Genomic DNA, 20,004 nt, shown 5'->3' on the forward strand with positions numbered 1-20,004 from the left:
AAAAGGAACAGATCTAACATTTCAAACCTGGAATACCAAAATAATTCTCTCTCCACAGATGCTGATTTGTTGGGTATTTCCAGCATCCTGTGTTTATTATGGCTCTCACCTCAGTTTTATTTCCACAGAATTCCTAGTGTGAAAACTGACCCTCCAAAGACCACTGCACCCAGGCCCATCCCCCTACCCTGCCCCTATAACCCTACTTTTCCCAGGGTTAACACACCTAACCTACACATCCCTTACTACTATGAGTAACTCAGCGTGGACAATCCACCTAACTTGCATGTCTTTGGACTTGCCCATTTTAGATCTAGAAAATGAATAATATAAGGTTGTTCATACCAACAGTGCTAGAAATGTTTTGTTACAGCTTATATTGCTATGCAGTTTTATTCAGAAGAGTAGTGTCACCGTTAACAATTGTATTCCCTCACACTCAAATGGCACAATATTGAAGCTATTCATAAATGCACTGTTGGGACAACCACATACGAGGACTTGGAGGAGCCACCTGCATTACCCAAGACCAGAAAATATATTCAGACTGGTTTTACGGATGCAAAAAAAACCACGTAATTGTATCCACTAAGGCAAATATTTACTGCCGTTCAGCATATCATCCTGACAACAAGGAGGAACTCACCATATTATGATACTGAACATAAATCTATGCTCTGACATTCCATGGCGCAGTACACTGGCACACGACCTTTATCTAACCCACCTACAGATTTTTTGTAAAATACAAAGTTTCTATTTTATACAATTGTAGGCATAAGTCCAAATAGCAACCCTAATTTTCATGCCCTGTCTAAAACATCTTTACATATGTAAAACAGTTACACCATTATGACAAACCACATGACACTAAATGTTATCTGGTATTGAACTACATATATCAGGCTCAATATCTAAAACCACTATTCATTGTAAATATGAAATTAAAAAACATCAATACCTAATTTTTGCATCAAGATTGAGATGACTTCACAGAAAGTGGTCAAGAAGTATCTATTGCAAACATACAAGTTTCTGAACTCTGGCAGAATACATTAAGCTCATCACATGGTTGAGACAAAGAACATTAGCAAAGCATCCTTGCTGTGGTGTATTTAAATTAAGTGTTCTAGCAATTTAAATCCAACATTAGGTTGTAACACAAGTTTCAACTCAAAACTGTTAAATTGTCTGCAACGGTACTGTAGAATGCAAAGAATAGAGGAATATTTATAGACTCTTTTTGCAATAGTGATATTTATTGTGCAAAAAGCAACAATACCCAACCAGAAATACTGAAAAAATTTAAGCACACAATTACATTAGTGGAATTGTACTAGCCCCATGAAACACACACTGAATTCACATTAGATTTCAGAAAAACAAATGAAAACTGAACAGCTTTGTAAGCTCTGGAGCACAAAACAGATTTACTCGAATAGCAAGAGGGAGAAAGGAACATTTCTGCATGGACAGTCCGGATAAATTGGTATAATAAGGAAGAGAAGAAACTGATTGACAGTTGAAGGGTATCAATAAACATGGAACTCTTTCCAAAATGGTTGAAGGGTCAATAACGAGGCACTAATTAGTAAAGTATCAGAATTACCTTGACAGCTTGCAATGCAATGAATAGTTAGAACCTGCAATGCTAATAGGGTAGTGGATGCCAGTTCAATGTAAGCCCTTGAAGAGGAAATTTGAAAAATGAGGGAAAAAGAAGAAACAGCAGCTGCACTGGAAAAGAACAGGGGAGGGGGCCAACTGATTGCTCTTTGAATGAGTCCATGGACTGAATTATCTCCATCTGTCCCACAATATTAAACAATTCTATGATTCACCGAGACGTGGCTCTACCCAAATTTCTGAGCACAAGGCCATAAAATGAATAATGCGCCATTTGATCCCTTTTACGGTGAATGTAAATCCATTAGGAGTTGGCTGGATAACTTACTAAACAAAACACTCAGAGTCGATTTGAATCATTGTAAGAACCATGAATGCACAGCATATATTTATATTCCATCAGCTGGTCCCCAAACATCAATTTGTAACTAAAACATTTCAATGAACTTAGAGAGAGTGAGTTATACATGATTATGTGGAAATCAGCATACCTTGACCCAATCTTTCTCATTCATAGAGTAGCTACCACAGCCAGTGAGCTGTGTAACTGAATAAATACTTTAAATCCTTATTGAATATTGTAAGCTTACCAAAAGGGTATTCCCCAGGATTTGGGTTTGAATAAAATCCAGTTCCAGGTGGAACAGGATACTGCTGAGTTGGTTGTACGAATGACGAACGAAACTGTGAAAGAAAAACAACAAATTTCATTTTCCTTCACATTTACTTTCAGCTATAAAAGTAAGTTTATCATAGAAGATCAACTTCTCCATCAAATGCAAATGAATACAGAAAAACTTCCACTTAGTGTCCACATTAACATTAACAGTCTACAGCTATCAATCCATAACCCTGCATGTGAACATATTTGATACAATGTGGAATTACCTACACAGTAGGAAACTACACTAAGCAAATCTCCAATTTAAAAGTGAACAGAGGTGGAGAACTAGAAAATGAAAAGATCTGAAAGGTCAGATCAGTGACTAAAGAAACTTACCAGCTAGTACACAAGCAGTTCATTGTTTTAGAAAACTGTAATTAATGATGCTATATGAAGCAAGTAATTTCTGAGATTCTGTCACTTCTGATAAAGTGGTAACATTAGCATGGTTCTAATATTTGCTTCCTATCATTTAGGAAAATGAAGTCCTGCAGATCAGTACATTGACCTCATGTTATGTTTTCTCAAATTATCTGTCAATTAAGAGGAAGAACAAACTGTAAAAAACATAACAGGTTTATAGAAAGGTTAGGACATGACGATGACGATGATGATGATGATAAACATCAGCATTCTTAAAATAGCGCAGAGCTCATGATTTTAGTTACACCGAGTTGAAAGGATTGCAGGTGGAACAGTATTAGTGACTGGCTTTTTTTTTAAAATATGAAAAGAGATAGTTAAGTGGCCATTTTACACTGTCCATTTTAATTCATTCCACTTAACAGTTATCCAGTTAACAGGATCCATATGTGCATCCAGAGTTTCATTTTAAAGCTGTTCCTTCGGGCCAGATGGGATATAGAACTGTGACCCAGGACTGAGAGATCCAAATGGTGTAGTTTGAAGCCTGTCACTCACTGAATCCTCCCAGCTTGCGGCCTCTGCTACTCCCTCTTGCTGCCAACTCTCCAGTCAACAGTCTCTGCATTCCTTGATCCCCTCTCTCCTACCAGAGGTTTTCTTGCACCAAATCTGATCTACACTCCGCTTTCTTTTCCCCAACCCTCACTCTGAGCAACAGTTCTGGAAATGAAACATAATTAAGTAACAAGAGGAGCTCTGACTTACAGGAAGTGAGCCTCCAGTCAAAAATTCAGCAACAAGAGGGAAGCTCATGGAACAGCTACAAACTAGAAGGAGGGATAGTCAGTTGGGATATGCAGAACAGGCAGCAAGTGGGAGGCTATACAGAAAAGGAGTAGGACAAAAATCAAAAATCACATGACACAGGATCTAAGTCCAACAGGTTTATTTGAAATCACAAGCTCTGAAAGTTTGAGATTTCAAATAAACGTGTTGGACTAGAACCCGGTGTTGTAAGATTTTTGATTTTGTCTGCCCCAGTCCAACACCGGCATGTCCATGTCATAGAAAAGTAGAAGATTTTTCTTCTATCTTTAGATATACTACTTACATTTACCAATAAAGGAATATAACAATGAGAGACATTTCAATTTAAGGCATTACAATTAATGTTTCTACTGATGACAAAGGTACTACTGGACTTAACTAAAGATTTACCATTCGTTGTCAGAGGATTGATTTGCTAGGGTTTTCAGTTTTTTTTAAAAAAAGGACAATTAAGAACTCATTTAATAAAAAAAGAAGTATGGGTGTTGAACTGGTACAAGACATTGGTCTGGCCATAACTGGAATATCAATGAGAATTTTATGCACACCATTATAGGAAATATTGAGAAGAAACAAAAGTGTAATATACTTCTGCAAATCTGGACCGACCTAGACAGAGATTTGCTCGAATCGATCCAGATGGTAGAAAATAGTACCTGTCTGGTGGACAGATTTTACCTCCAACAAAAAAAAAAAGAACTGACCAATATATTAAAGGCAGTTCTTATTCTAACACAATAGATGGGACAGTTATTAGGTTAACAGCATATAGATTCAAGTCTTGACCTGCTGCGAGCATGGATTTCCAATACTATCTTTAAAAACATGGCAGCTTAAAAAAGTTTTGGAAAATAAGTCAGCATCTGAAAGTGAACTAGAAAATTAGCAACACCTATGTATAAAATATTCTTGCCTGGTTAGGAACATAATAAGGTCCTGATGATGGATATGTAGGTATCTGTTGCGCCATCATCATAATGGTCTGTGAACCAGGTGGGTAGACATGGGTAGCAGAGGCCACAGGTCGAGTCGTTGCACTACTCTGAACCCTGGAAGCACTACTCTGTTGCTGGGCTCTGTTTGGGTAGTATTGCTACAGAGAAGAAAAATCACAATATAATCACAGGCTAGAAATATACTATTGAATATTAATGCTAATCAAAAATTTGTCATGTTTTTCTGTACAAATCTGACATGAAAATTAAATGCAACTGTACAAAACTTGATTGCATTCTACAAGAATTTTAACTGTCAGGATAAGCTAAGAGAGTTCTGGAAATATTAGCATGTGAAAGAATACTCCTAGCAGAACATAAACTATACGTGAAAATGGAAACATGATTTGGCCAAATTTTCCACAGGATCAACTGTACTTTGAAAAATGATGACTGTTATTAAGGTTCACGAGTTTCCACTTTGCCTACAACTGATAATCAGGATCAATATTGTACTAGTTTTAAAATGACCCCTTTGTTCAAGCTCTGCTCGAATTGAAATCGCCAAATGTAAATTTTAATCACAAATGAAAACACAAACTGGTATTTGAGAAAATTAACTTCAAAATTTACATTGAAAATACTCTAGTATATTCAAGTGATAACCTGATGCATTTTAATACATGTTAGAATGCATGAATTACCCTCAAAAATAAGCAGCCTCTAACCCATCAGTAACATTGCAGAATGGCTTGAAAAGTCATTTTAGTTACTTTAGCATACAGTAAATTAAGCTGCTCTGACAGAGCAAGCCAATGAAAATTCCTGTTCAATAAATTTAAATGAAATCACATGGTCACAGAATCAGATTATCCTTAAAAACTAACACCAGAGGAAATTATGAACTGTGAAATACAGAATTCACTAAAGGAAAATCAAGCATGTCTTTGATATATTTGCCATTGCAGTGTTCCTCTTCATTCATAGGTACTACTATACTGTACAATGCAGCATAGGAGTCAAACTTCCAAGAAGTCTCTAAAGACCCTAAGAATAGGGTTTACTTAAAACGTGAACTGCTAGTGTTGGTGTCAGTGGTCACCGTTTTGGAATGTGAAGAGATTGCTTGTAATTGAAATGAAATCAAACAATGCACTTTATTAGTGATAATGGGAACTGCAGATGCTGGAGAATCCAAGATAACAAAGTGTGAAGCTGGATGAACACAGCAGGCCAAGCAGCACCTCAGGAGCACAAAAGCTGACGTTTCGGGCCTAGACCCTTCATCAGAGAGCTCTCTGAAGAAGGGTCTAGGCCCAAAACGTCAGCTTTTGAGTTCCTGAGGTGCTGCTTGGCCTGCTGTGTTCATCCAGCTTCACACTTTGTTATCTAACACACTTTATTAAATGATTTAGTTCTACAAACATTAAGAGTTTAAGAAACAGTAGGTCTTGAGAAGCTCAGAATCGTTATGGCTTTGATCATCATAACACTCCCAACTCCAAATCTTGAGTTCATCTATTAAACTGGATATTCCACTTTTTTGAATGACCCAATGATAGTTTGTACACGATGAGGATTTCTCAACTTGATGGCAAAAACACAAAACAATATATATTTGCAAGCACATTTCCACTCATTTAAAAAATTTCTTCTGTCAAACATCTACCTATTCTAACGAGCACAAAAATGATCTTTGAATGGCTTGAGACACATATCCAAAAGGTTGGACCACAGATGTCAAACCATCTGTGCATGGGAATTTTAATGAGGAGCAGAACTTTGACTTCACAGGTTCCCTTACTGCCAGAGTGCATAATGTCTACGAGGGGTTGATGTCTAGCCATGCCAGTTTCTGCAATGAAGACATTAGGTCCAGACTGCAACCAAACCACACCCCTAAAAGGCTCTGCAGCAAAACAATGTCCACAAATGGGGCCAAGAATCCTAAAGACATGGCCCAAGCAGCACTTTTTTAAAAAAATGGTCTTGTTAAAAGAAGCCTAAAAGGGAATTCCAACCCTCCCTTTTCACTATCTCCCCATCACCCCCAAAAGTAGTTACACCTACTGTTAAATTAGTAACAGTTTTTCTGGCACACAGTACCTCAAAATACTGAGTGACCTCTAACTGCAGAACAAATACCTATGCCTATGCATACTCACCTACATCAACAGCTAAGAGACCACCTTTCAAAAGGCAGCAAAACCTTTCAAATCAATCCCAGGTGTAACAGAACCTCAACATTTCAAGAGTGCAAAACAAGACAGTTTGTTTTTAACACTGCAAGACGAAACCATGCCCCAAAGAATGAACATCAAGAGGAGGGGTGAAAAATATCTATGCTTTTATTTTAAAATGCCGTGATGGGGAAACACTAGTAGAAACATTTTACTGTTTCTGCGGTGACAGGTACACATTAAAAGTTTAGTTGTATATAAAGTTCTGCACTGTTTCAAGCAATATTGTAAACAATTTTTCTAACAACACTGAGCATTTGTGTAATCTTGGTTAACTACCTTCTCATGATACAGATTTATTAGTAACTTCCATGTATTCAGGGAGTAAGTTTTTAAAAAGTAAAACTGCTCAGAAGAAAACTCTACTTTCGATTCCAGTGATACCGAACAGCACCTGAACAGTACGGAAGGACTACCACACTGTTGACAGTGGTGACAATAAACTTTCATAAAGCTAATGTCTTTAGAATTCATCACAAGTCATTGCATTTACTTTGGGGCACAGTCCAATCAACATGGTACGTGACACCAACTTTTTCAGTGGAACTTTGTTTCAGGTTACCACACTTATCTGCAAGGTTTGCATGTATATGTTAATAATTTTTCACAGCTGCTGGGTATCAAAATATTCCTAAGACGGTTTCCCTGCAGTGAGACCTGGACTCCAATGACAGGCCAGGCTTGGTGCTGCAAATAGAACGTGAAATATGCAAGGATTCTCAGGCAACGGCTGTATGCCTTAAAATTTATTTCATACAAAAAAAGACTTGTGACTTTGAGGCTTCAGATTTCAGGAGACAAACTGTTTGCGCAAACAGAAGTAAACATTCCAAAAAGATTTAGTAACTTACAATTATGCCTCAATTTTCAAAATAAAATGTAGGATCGAGAAGAAATCCTAGCAATATCACTCACTAAAAAAGCATGTTTGGTATTTTAAAAAGGGGCCCAAACTGCCAGTGTATACTATCTTTAAAACAATGCAAGTTGTTTTACTGGCCTTCAAATTTTAATCAAATGCAACTGATCATTAACACTCTACAAAAGATATCGCACACTACTTTCGCATACACTCAGTAAAGTGTTAGATGCATTTACATCAATATTTTCTTAATCATACTTAATCATAACAATGAACATACTTGCTCATTCAAAATGAAAAATCAATGTAAAGTTAAGAAATTGTTTCAATGCACAATTCCAGGCTTCAGCTTTGCCATTAAGTACAAAATTCCAAGACATATCTTTGAAATGACTATTCATCAGAACCAAAATATTTTGCTAAAAAATACAGAAGATACACTCAAGTTTACAGTTTGGGATAAACTTGTTAATTTTTCTCACTATAAATATTCAAAGGAATTTTTTTTTTCCTGGTTCTTCAAATAATGTGACTAATGTATATACGTGCGTATAAGGTGAGCCATGGACAAGACAACTGTTGTAGTTTATCCCTTCGCCTCATCAAATATTCAACCTGAAAAAGAATACCTACCCCTACTCCAGCACTTTACTGATTCACCAATTCTTTAACTTTATGACATCTGACATCCAAAAGCAATTTTTTTACAAACAATTTTCATTAAAAGATATCTATGGTTATTTACAATTACTTGCCTCTCCAACATCAATATTTATACAACATCTCTTTCTGCCAGTTTGAGCAATGGGTCCCAACAGTGATTGTTTAAAAAATTATTTTGATCATCCTGGGATATCTCAAATTTAAAATTAAAGCTCTTAGGCTTCAGTCACCTTCATGGCACAAGTTTTTCTAAAGAGATACCCAACACAAGCTAAGAGAAATACAAGATTTTTTACTGCACAAGCAGAAAGCATTTCAAGACCTTGCAAACAGGTGAAAAAAAAACCTGTCTCCAACTAAGTAAGCAGCTTATGTACATATCCCAAGCCAACATTTGATGTGTCACTCACTTTCTACCCCACAAGTGTCCACGTCTTAGTAAGACATTTGTCTACAGATGTTAAGGTAGCAGATTCAAGTTACACTCAAACTTCATTCTGTACATCAGTACACTAACAGATCAAAAGGATTGTGATAAACAACAGTTACTATCCTTTTTCAAGTAACTGGTCAGTTCTAGTAACAGTAAAAAGACTCAAATATTACTCAGAAAATAGTTTTAAAATTAGGTTTTTGCCCACTTTCCTCCTTCAGACAGCAGATTAAACTGATTGCCCAACGTGCTGTCAATGATTTTCATTTTGTGGGAAGTAGCTGCTCTATTTGCCTAACAATCACAAAAATAACATACTTTTATCATGAAGCACCTGAGCATGTGAATAATGTAGTGAAAAGCTTCATAGTGTAATTTCAAATTAGAAAAGTGTCACAGAAATGATTCAGTTAAGAAGAATGCACTCGATTATTCCAGCACTTGTCATTTTTAAAAAGAAATTACCAAACGTTCATCTAGATTCTGTTGACTCAAATTCTAAACTGTTCAGAAGAATAGCTTCAGAAAAAGCAGATTTTAAATCAGCAAGAGCCAAAACGGAACTTGGGAGGAAGAGGTGCCAATTACATTTTGCACTGCTAGAGGATCAGAGTGCATTTCTACACTCAGCTACGCCAGTGCTGTTATATTTAAATGACTTTTCCTTCTGACTCCCTACTTCAGTCTAAGCACCAACTGCTGATTTTACATTTGTAGACTGACTGCCCAACAAGATCAATGAAAAGAAATCAGCAGCAGGAGCCAGGACTCACATTGAGAGGGTGAGTTGCCATTTAAGTATCATCTCACTGGAGGGCTGAACAACAGCTGGCAGCAATGTGCTCATATGGTGGTGCAGCTGCTGGATCCATCTTTCTAGAAATGCTCTGCGAGGAAGAAATCTGAATGAGGGCATCACCCAAATACGACTTTTATTCCTAAAGCCCTGCCAACAACCATTCCCTTTTTCAGCAGAATATAAATGTCTCATCTTAAGTCTAAGTATATACAGTAACAGAGAGGGAAGTGAAATCCAGACATGCACCAAAGCCACATTTTAAAATATTAGCATTTATAAATTTACATGGAATTGCATGGAGCATGCAATTTCATGCAGTCTGTTAACTGATTAGTACCTGATGTAAAGCTCGAGGACCTGCAGCAAACTAGGGAAGTAAGAAATAAAAGTCAAATTTAAGGTTAGTCGAGTAGGATCAATGTAAACAAAAAACAGACAAGTTTCTCAGGTTACACGCTAATGCTGAAAGATTGATATCTAATCATTGTTCAAGATGGCAGGAAAAAAGAAACAAAATTTCAAAAATCAAGACTTCCAGCTTTCTCAAATCCAGCCAATGATACTCACACAGAAATGCCAACATCTTTGTATATGCTTCAATTGATCATTTTTAAGAATGGCTTTATTCAGTTTATACCCTTTGTAATTAAACCATCTGACCACAAGGATCAACAGAAAACAAAGTCATGAACTTTATGAACATAACAAGCGAATTCATCTAACTCAAAATATTCCCATTGTTCAGGACTAGGCCATATTCAACAAATATGAAGAAAGATTTTTATCGTATGCAGTTTTTCCCTCGTCAACTAGTAAATATTGCCCTATTTGCAAGACCAGCTATCCTTGCCTATAATGTAGTAAAAAGGGTAGTCTTCCTGACGAACATTCATTCAGGTATCTGTAAAAGAAACTACTGGCAACATTTTAGATAGGAAACTAAGGTTATTTTATTGCTAACCCAGTATCATAAATTGCATTAGATTAGTTTCAATTTTCTTTAGTCAGGTGCTCAACGCTGTCACACGTACTTAATGATAACAGTTCCTCTGCCCCTCCTTAAATCAGAAACAAAGAACATTTACTCATTCTCCTCTCACCCTCATGCCTTTCATTTTTAAACAAAACTCACCAAATCTGACAGATGTGAACACATTCACCTGGTACACTATTCATTCACTGGAGTTAACACACACTAAACTCAGCATTAGCACAATAATAGTCTCAATGACGCAGGAAGAATAGTTGTGAAAACTAAGTCAGGAAAGAAGCAACAAAGGTTGACAGTCTAAGTTTTCCAGTAGACCCCGATAAGACAAAAAAGGCTTGAGCAACCAAAAGTAGCATGCAACAGGGAGACTGTTTTATCTCTGCCTGTCCACATACATACATACACACACACATACATACAAGGACAACACCCTGCATTAGATGTTATGCATTTGTAACTTAAAGGACCCTGCCAACACTCAAAAGGACAGATTCAAAGAATGACCACTTGGGTGAAATATTGAAGGGCTACTGGAACTCATGAATCTAAAGTTCAATAGTAGGCAAGACTTTCAGAAGAGATGGAGAGAAAGAGAAAATTAAAGCTAGTCAAGAGGTTACAGTAATTACTGTGTGTTGGTTAATACTTACAATCCACTTTGCACAATATTTAGATATACTAACAAGCCAAGTTGCCTAAATGGAATGAAATACATAAACTCAAGAAATAAAGCAATTCATTTTTAATTTCAGAACGAACTCCAATAGTGGGAGTGTCGCACTTCAATTATAAAGTATGCAACAGGGAAAATCAAGATTGGGCGGTTACAACTAAGCCATAGCATACGATAATCTTAACTGTGAAGTGACAATTTAATAGGTTCATAAGATGGCAGCTTTGAGTATTTCTAGAGACATATGTTCACAAACAAAATGAATTAGGTGCAGGACAGACGACTCAGCCCTCATGTATTCTCTACAATTTAGTAAGAGGATGGCTGTTCTAATGACTCATATTCCCACTTACCTCTGATAATCAACACACCCAATCTACCCCTTGTGGCATAAAATTATTCAGGAAGCTATTCCATTGGGCTATCTTCTTTAAAAGGCAAAGACTCAGGATCCCCAATTAAGTAACTGTCATCTTCATTTTAAACTGGTTAACAGCTTACCTTTAAAATAGCAAGCCCTAAGTTTTAGATTACCCCACAAGAAATATTCACTCCATATGCATCTTTTCAAGGCCCCCCATGGTCTTGATATTTCAAACAAGACTCTTCTTGTGCTTTTACACTCCAGCAGCTACATATCTAATTTGCCTAATGCTCTTTATAAACCAACCAACCTGTACCAGGTTTGAAGTCTACCAAACCTACTCTGAACTATTTCCAACACATTCAAATCCTTTCTTAAATACAAATAGCCATAAACAATATTCCAACTATTCCTTATCAGCATCCTGTATAAATAAGGCATAACACATCCTCCCACTTTTCCATTCAATTCCTCTTCAAAAAATGATTACACTCTATTTGTTTCTCTAATTACTTGCTGCATCTGAATGCTAACCCTTTGCAATATGTTTGGACAGCCAGATCCCCCACATTGATGAGATTGCAGAGCTTATTTCATATCTGCCTCGCCTTTGTCCACTCATTTAACATACTTATACCTCTTTGTAGCATCTTTTATAGTGTCTTCACAACTACCTGCACCAATGGCAAATTTAACAACCCAAGTCATTTCTAAGTTATAAACAGCTGAGATGCAGCACTGATCCTTGTTGCAACTACACATTACATGTTGCTAATTAGGAAAATAACCTATTTATGGCTACCAGTGCCTGTTAGCTTGCCAATCATCCATCCATGTCAATATCTTGCTCCTACAGCACAAGCTATTATATTCCCATTACAGCCTTTGAGATGGATTTCTTGAAATTTGGCAAGATGCCAAGTTCAGTACATCCATTGCTCCCACTTTATGTGCATAACAAAGAACTCCAGTAAGACATCGTGCAATTGCAAGCCATCACCTTTGTTGCCATTTGCATTATATCTTGTGATTAATTATTCAAAAAAAGAAAATTTTACTACAACTTACTGTAGTAATTATAATGAGGTCTGCCAGGGTGACCTCACAGAATACAAGTTCCCTGATTGGGGTTATTAATCTGATCCAGTCAGGAAGCCCTGACTGACAGCTATAAACAAGAGTGTCAGACATCCTGTTCACTGAGAGCAGGCTCAAAGAGCCGGATCAGTGTCAAGAACTCTCCAAGTGTAAATAAAGGGGGACTTGGTGACAGGATTCCAGCCTGTGTAGAGTTAGTTCAGAGGCAATGAGAAAAAGCTCATTCCTGAAGAAATTCACTCAGAACACTATTCTGACTTGAATTAAGGATTTCTGGCATCATGCTATTATACGGGAGCACTGACTAATTTGATGCCACCAAAGACTGGGTCCAGTATGTGGAAAAACATGTCATTTTGTCTGGGAAAATGACTGAGCAGAGGAACAGCAACAAGTAATTCTCCTGATAGCTTGTCGACCTTCAGCCTTTTCAGCTTTCCTTGAGGTACCAGATACTAAAACTTTTCAAGAGTTGACAGATTTAATTAAGGAACATTACAACACCAAGCCTCCTTTAATTCTGAGACACTACTGGCTTTACTTGGCAGTTCAAGAACCAGGAGAATCCGTATCAGGATTTCCGACAAGGTTAAGACTACAGAGGCACATGACTTTGGTTTAACCTTTGAGTTGCTGAGAGAGTTTGGAATGCGGGATTAATGATGTAAATATGCAAAAGCACTTACTAGCTGAAGCCCAAATGGACTTCTAATAGACACTAATAGGCTCTAACAATGAAAAATGCAGCAAGTGAAGCTTATGAGCTGCATGGTATGCCAACAGAAGAAGTGACACTCTTACCAGGCCAACTGAGCTGGAGGAGCACCACTTGAATGAAGGCCAATGCATTGCCTCACCAAAGGCATAACCTGAACAGAGGGACTCGAGGTCAGGCCTCAGCAAAACCACAAAACAAAGCCAAGCCTCAGGCAAATGGTTAAAATTTTCTTCATGATTCAGGCCGGCAAGCCATTGTATTTGCTGCTGGTATGCAGACTCAAGACAGCAAAAGAGTCACACTATATCTAAACTGAGTAAAAGACCTCATGAGTCAATATCCAGCAAAATTGCACATGTTTGCAACCGGCTTATTTCCGATTCGGAAATTAAATTGGTTCTGACTTGGATGTTGGCAAACAATCAAAATACACATCTGGTAAAACAGTCACTGGGTTCTAATGGTGGTTGATACAAGCACGGCCATTTCAGTATCCACTGAGCCAGTCTTCAACATAATTTGTTCCAGACTCCAACCCTAAATTTACGCAAGGCCTCAGCTAGAAGTTTTACTGGGAAATCCTTACAGATTAAGGGTACATCTTTGGTTTCAATCTCCTTTGAGAAGCAGCTGGTTCAGTGATTGTAGTAAAAAGGCTTGGGCCCAAGCTTGATGGGGCGGAACTGGTTGAAAAACATTTACCTAGATTGGCTCAACATTTTTCAATTAGAAAATGGCTGCCTGAGTGAAATCCCAATTAAATACCCAGATAGTCTTCAGAAAGGTCTAGACACTATCAAAAGGAGCCAAGTCCATGTTGCATGTTAACCAGGAATCAACTACATCATTCTGTAAGGCTCACCTACAGCCATTTGCCTTACAGGCAGAAAGCAGAGGCAGAAGTCAAAAACAATCAACAAACCAGTCCAGTTTGCGGAACAGGCAGCAAATCGTACCAATTGTAAAGTTCGACAAATCAGTTTGCCTTTGTGAGGATTTTAAACAAACGGCAAACTGCCTTCCATAGCTGGATAAATACCCATCCATTCCCTTGCATACAGGATTTATATGCAAAGCTGGCAGGGGGCAATCCTTCACAAAGCTGGACATGAGTACTGTGTACTTGCAATTGCAACTAGATAAGGATTCCCAGAAGTCTGCTACAATTAATACCCATAAGGGTTTGTACTGATAGACGAGACTAACATTTGGGGTATCATCAGCCGATGCAATTTTTCAGGGGACAATGGGGAACATTTTACAAAGTCTACTTGTGCCACCATTTAGCCAGAGGATGTGCGAATAATAAGGAAGATCAAGAAGAAGCAGTTATAGAACTTGGACACAGTTCTTAAACACTTCTCCTCAGGAGGCATATGTTTCCTCCAAAAGAAAGCAAAAAGGTGTTCCAGGCACTCCAAGTGACGTACTTGGGCTACAGAGTCGACAAGACTGGGTGACACTTATTGGAAAATAATGCAAGGGTGACCAAAAGTTCTCCAGTTCGCACATCTGTACCAGAGCTTATGGTTGTGTAGCCAAGCCATAGCCTCCAGAGAAGTGAAGAAACAGCCATCATCCTCTGAGATGTGAGCATTCTAGATCCCAAGCGAGATCTGGTATTGACACGGGATGCCTCCCGGTAAAGCATCAGGGTAGTTTCAGCTCATTAGGTGGCCCAGAGAGGCCAATCACATATGCAGCCAGGACTTTGGCTAATACACTGCATAAATATACAGCAAGAGAGAGAAGGAAACTTTGGGAGTCATAAGTTCCAATGCCTTTTACTGACAAACACTTGTAATAATAATGGACCACAAACCCTGACTAGGTCTTCTTAAACAGGACAAGGGAGTGCCATCCATAGCATTAGTGTCCACAGCAAAATTTGGCCTGAAGCTCGGTGCATATAATCACAACTTCAATCACTGTCCAGGAGGCTAAGTAGCAAATGCAGATGTATTGACCTGCCCCTGACTGGTAGATAGACCACTGTGGTACTGCCATCGGAAAAGTCCGTAATCGGTGTCAAATTTTTTTGGGCGCCCTTCCAGACACAGCTGACAATATCAGACTTTGAATACAGACAGGTGGGTCCTGGCAAAACAAACAGCTGGTGGTGAAGACCGAAACCAAAGGGCCATTACAACCAGAAATAAAATCTTTTTGGACCGGAGAGACCAGATCACAGTAGAGAACAGCATATTATGGCAAGCAAGAGTGACTGCCCAAACAATGGTTGCTGCCAGATACTACTCCACCAGGGTCATCCAGGGTTGCCAAAATGAAAAATGTTGGTGAGAAGTTACGTATGGTGACCAGGATGGGATGTTAACACAGCCATGTTGGTGGGACGAAGCCCAGAGTGCCAACAAGGACAAAAAAAAATTAGCGGCAGCAGATACCCCGCATTCATGGAAATGTCCAGATAAACCCTGGGCTCAGTTATACATTGAGCCCATGAAAGGACCTGCATAATCAAGAATTCTTAGTCACTGTGGACACCCACTCAGTGTTTGGGCGTGCACAGAGTTCATTTGTCAAATATGGGGACCTGTCATCCAATGGTCTGGAAGAAACAGCTGTCCAAACTTCGAAGGCAGGAATAAAACCAGCCCACAGGTTCACTAGATACCAAACTGACCTGCTTCATATTTGGTTTTAGGCCACCACAGGGATAGCTCCAGCAGCATTGCTCATGGGGAGAAGCAACTACACCAGGTTAAATCTATATTCCCATATTTGAGGGTAGAGGTGAAAGGGCATCAGGAATGCTAATGCCAGACACAAGACTCCATGAAGCAAGAGAGACAGTTTATTCTAGGGACAAGGCTTGGTGTAGGAACCACAGGAATGACCCTGCATGGGCAAGGGGTATTGTCAATGCAAGGTTAGGTCTGATGACATATAAAGTTCAAGTAGGTAGGACAGTCCTGAACAAGCACGTGGACCATACGAAAACTGCAAACGGTATGGGAGCAAAACGTGCCTGACTCCTCAACAGCATTTCCAACTGTTCTGGAACCCATGGGTTCCCACTCTCCATCAAGCCACGAAGATACCTCAGAATTTGAGACGGATATGGCGGATGGTAGTGCCTCGACACCTTTGCTGCCCGAAGAGGAGATTGAATTTCTTCAGAGACTCTCCGGGTGCAAGAGGCTACATGCTGCACATATTGGAGGCAGAGTTGGAGGAACCTGACCCAGTGCCACAATGACAAAAATTGAGGTGTACAAGAAAGAAAAATACCCAGCCTATGCCCTCAGACTGTGCACGTACAGGTTACTATATGGTCAGCCAGGTGGACCTCCGAGAATTGGAGTTGTTACTCTTGTCCAATCAGAGAGCCCTGGCTGATAGATATATACAGGAGCATCAGACATCCTGTACACTAAAACGGCTCAGAATCAAGGACTTTCGACGCGTAAATAAAGGGTGACTTAGTGGTGGGTTGTTGACTTCTGTGGAGTTATTTCATTTACTATATTAACTTAAACCTTGGAATTCAATAAACACTACCATTCAAGATAAATAATGCTTCAAAGTGCATTGCATTAAAAATAGCGACAAATAACTTTTAAAGGTAATATTCTGAATACTGATATATAAAAGTGACTTGTAATGCCAAAATGTTTGACAACCATTTCTCTTTTAATGAATACAGAAGCCTCAAAATCTAAATTTGTCAGAAGGAGTTCGGCAAACTGATGGCAATTAAAACGCTATTCACTTCAAACTCGAGTGTGGCTCCCACCAAAACATCCCAACCAGTTGGCATGAAAGGCCGTTCATTACTTCTCCCCTGGGCAGTGAGACGTTACGAAAGACAGAATACGCAAGTCTTGTCCTAGCAGTACCAATAATCTGCTTGCTGATCTAAACTGCAGCATTAGCCACAGCCACACATAACCAGGTAGATTGTTTTTACCCAAGACAAAAGAATAGTCGTAACGTAAAAATCAATAAAATTTGCCGCGCGCGGCGGGGGGGGGGTCCTTTTCAAAACAATTAAGCTAAAATTTAAGCCAATTTTTAAAACGTTCCCATGATGCAGGAAAAATAATTCAGTGCTGACCTTGTACTGTAATTTGCTTAAAACTGCTCAATTACAACATATTGCTATTATCTGAGGGTACAGATGCTTGTTCTAACTGAAGTTAGACTATACTTTTGACAATTCTGCCAATCAAAAACCTAATCTTACCTGCCGTGGTTGAGGTTGAGTGTTCATTTGTGGAGCTGGCTGTGATGCAAAAACTACTGGAGCAGTTGTCTGGCCAGAGGGATAGGCAGTCTAAAAACAATGACAAAGGAAATTTGTCATTGTGGGACAGTGACAATCACATGACAGTACTTCATACTTCAAAACAAGAAAAAAAATCTTTTATTCACCTGAGAAATCCCAGAAGGGGAGGGATGTGGGGCAGCTGGAGGTCCTCCAATAGGCTGGGGCCCTTTATTCATTTCATGTGGCACTGCATGTGGAGCCCCTATTCGTTGAGAAATCTATGGTCAAAGACAAATGAAATTTGTGATATTGATTAACAAACATTTAGATTTATAATACAACAGAATAAGAATGTTACAAGCCTAGAAACTATGCAACTATAAAAAGTAGTTTATTTCACTTTAAAGCAAATGAGAGTTCAAAATCCTGCCTGTTCAACTGACAATGATCAACAATGGTTAAAAGTAAACACCAAATTTGATATCCAAACTATTTTGCTATTAAATGCAACTTCCTGTTCAAATCACATTATCCTAAGTTCAGACATTTTAAAACCTCTCCATTGAGCCAGTGAGGAAATTAAATTTACATTAATAGCCTCACTCCAGACATTTTCATACAACAATGACCCCATTTTGATCTTTTATACGTGATAACTGAAGCTAAATGGATAAAGCCTTGACTAAAATAAAGTATAAGCAGAACTTCTAGGATTGCATATTTTAACTTCGATAGCAAAATATTCTGGGTTTAATAACACAGAAGATTTTCACAAAAAGGGAACTGTCCATCATGATTAATTCCCTTCATTATTTTTCAACAAGATATTTATACAATTAAGAATGCACTATTATAGATGTCAATAAGTAGAACATTTGTATTAATATTACCACATGACTTTAGAGAATGTGTAGAAAATTTTCTATTCCACTCAAATAACAGATCTGCTACTTAAGATGAAGAGGATCAACTTAAAAGTACCATGTTGTCGCCATGACAGGGCAAAGAGAGGGAGAGAAACAAAAAAGAAAAACAGGACAGTTTTGTTCATGCATTCTGGTACAGCATCCAAAAACCTTCCAAACTATTTACCAAAAGCAAAAGTTGATTTGGAAGATAAATTCCAATTTTCTAACATTCTCAAGTAAAATTCAAAATGGAACACCACTGCAACTGAATGCACATAACATTACCCAGAGCCTTAACCTTATTCCATTTAAAATGGAAGTGAATGCACTGTTCAGTGTGGAACTTACCCACACAGACCATAAGTTCCCATCCCTGATCTGTACTCAGTTAGCTGACGTCAACTGAGGTGGCAGCTGAAGTGCTACAATTGGCCTCAGCACTCCTGGACTAGGGAAGTCGAGAGAAAAAAGAAATCAGCTAAGTACTCCTGTTCTTGACTGCTATCCAGTGACCACTGCTAGAAAACATGTATGGAGGACAAACTCAACAGAAATATCAAGTTGTCTCCTTACTCACACCATCCCACTCTAGTCATTAGAAAATACAAAAGTGAACCGCAGCTATGAAAGATACAGTTTCAGTCATAATGCTCCCTAAAGTGCTACACAGTCTGCAGGATTCATTGGCTGGGCTCGTAAATGAAGAATACAAGGGTAGGGCATAAGAAAGCAACACACACCTATGAAACCAAAATGGTACATGCATTGCATCACATGTAAATTATCATTATTGTTGCAAAAACAAATGCCCACTGGGTTCAGTGGAATGTGGCAAGAAGTTACAAAATTGTCTCACTGTCAAGAAACACAAGATAACTGTTCATAGGTGTTTTTGCAATAGGAAGGTTAGTTCCAGTCAAGTTCTGCAGGATTCAATACTAGGGGCACTTGTTTTTTGTGGTATTTTACTTTAATGATCTAAAAGTAAATGAAGGGCAACACAAAATTTGACTGCATGGTTGACAGCGAGAAAAATAGCTCTAAATTGCCAGAAGGAATCAATGAACTACTAAGTGGGTAGAAAAGTGGCAAATGGAATTCAACCCAAAGTAGTGCAAGGTGATGAACGTTTAACAGGTCAAACAGGCAAAAGAATATACAATTAATGGGTGGATATAGAGTGCTGTTGAGGAAGGTGAGGGATTCTGGAGTGAATATCCAGAAACCTAAAGATGGCAGGACTGAGGAACAGAATATATCAACAGGAGGTTTATGCTAGAACTCTACAGACCATTAATTAGAAAACAACTTAAAACCGTGTGCAGTTCTTGTCACCTCATTACTCAAAAGATGTAACTGCACTAGAAAGTGTTCGAAGGAGATTTAGAAGTATGTTGCCAGGATCAGAAAGCACAATTCTAAAGATAAAATTGGACAGACTGGGATGATCTCCTTGCAGAGGGGGGTGACGGGAGATTTAACCGAGATACACAAGGTTGTGAAGGGCCCAAACAGAGTGGGTGGAAACGATGTGGTGGTTTCAGCAGTGGGGTTGGTGACTCAGAGGCATAGATTTAAAGTGAATAGTAGTAAGAGGTGAAATTG

The 20,004-nt window shown here is 38.5% G+C and overlaps 1 protein-coding gene across 8 annotated transcripts in view; it reads right to left on the bottom strand.

Annotated features, from left to right (window-relative positions):
* eif4g1a (eukaryotic translation initiation factor 4 gamma, 1a) overlaps nt 1-20,004 on the bottom strand; it is a 127,863-nt gene that overhangs the window by 86,127 nt on the left and 21,732 nt on the right. For 3 of the 8 annotated variants that reach the window (XM_048541979.2, XM_048541981.2, XM_048541977.2), the window contains 5 exons: nt 17,656-17,769; nt 17,468-17,557; nt 9,754-9,783; nt 4,398-4,577; nt 2,217-2,310 (listed from right to left, as the gene is read on the bottom strand). In XM_048541979.2, coding sequence (XP_048397936.2) covers nt 2,217-2,310; nt 4,398-4,577; nt 9,754-9,783; nt 17,468-17,557; nt 17,656-17,727 — 466 coding nt within the window. In that variant the 5' untranslated portion in view covers nt 17,728-17,769. Of the gene's footprint in view, nt 1-2,216; nt 2,311-4,397; nt 4,578-9,390; nt 9,505-9,753; nt 9,784-17,467; nt 17,558-17,655; nt 17,770-18,747; nt 18,848-20,004 lie in introns of those variants that run through there. The other 5 variants (XM_048541980.2, XM_048541978.2, XM_048541982.2 and 2 more) reach the window with 4 other exon arrangements.

Source organism: Stegostoma tigrinum, chromosome 14 (genome assembly GCF_030684315.1).
Source record: "Stegostoma tigrinum isolate sSteTig4 chromosome 14, sSteTig4.hap1, whole genome shotgun sequence".
In the NCBI taxonomy this organism is placed as follows: domain Eukaryota; kingdom Metazoa; phylum Chordata; class Chondrichthyes; order Orectolobiformes; family Stegostomatidae; genus Stegostoma; species Stegostoma tigrinum.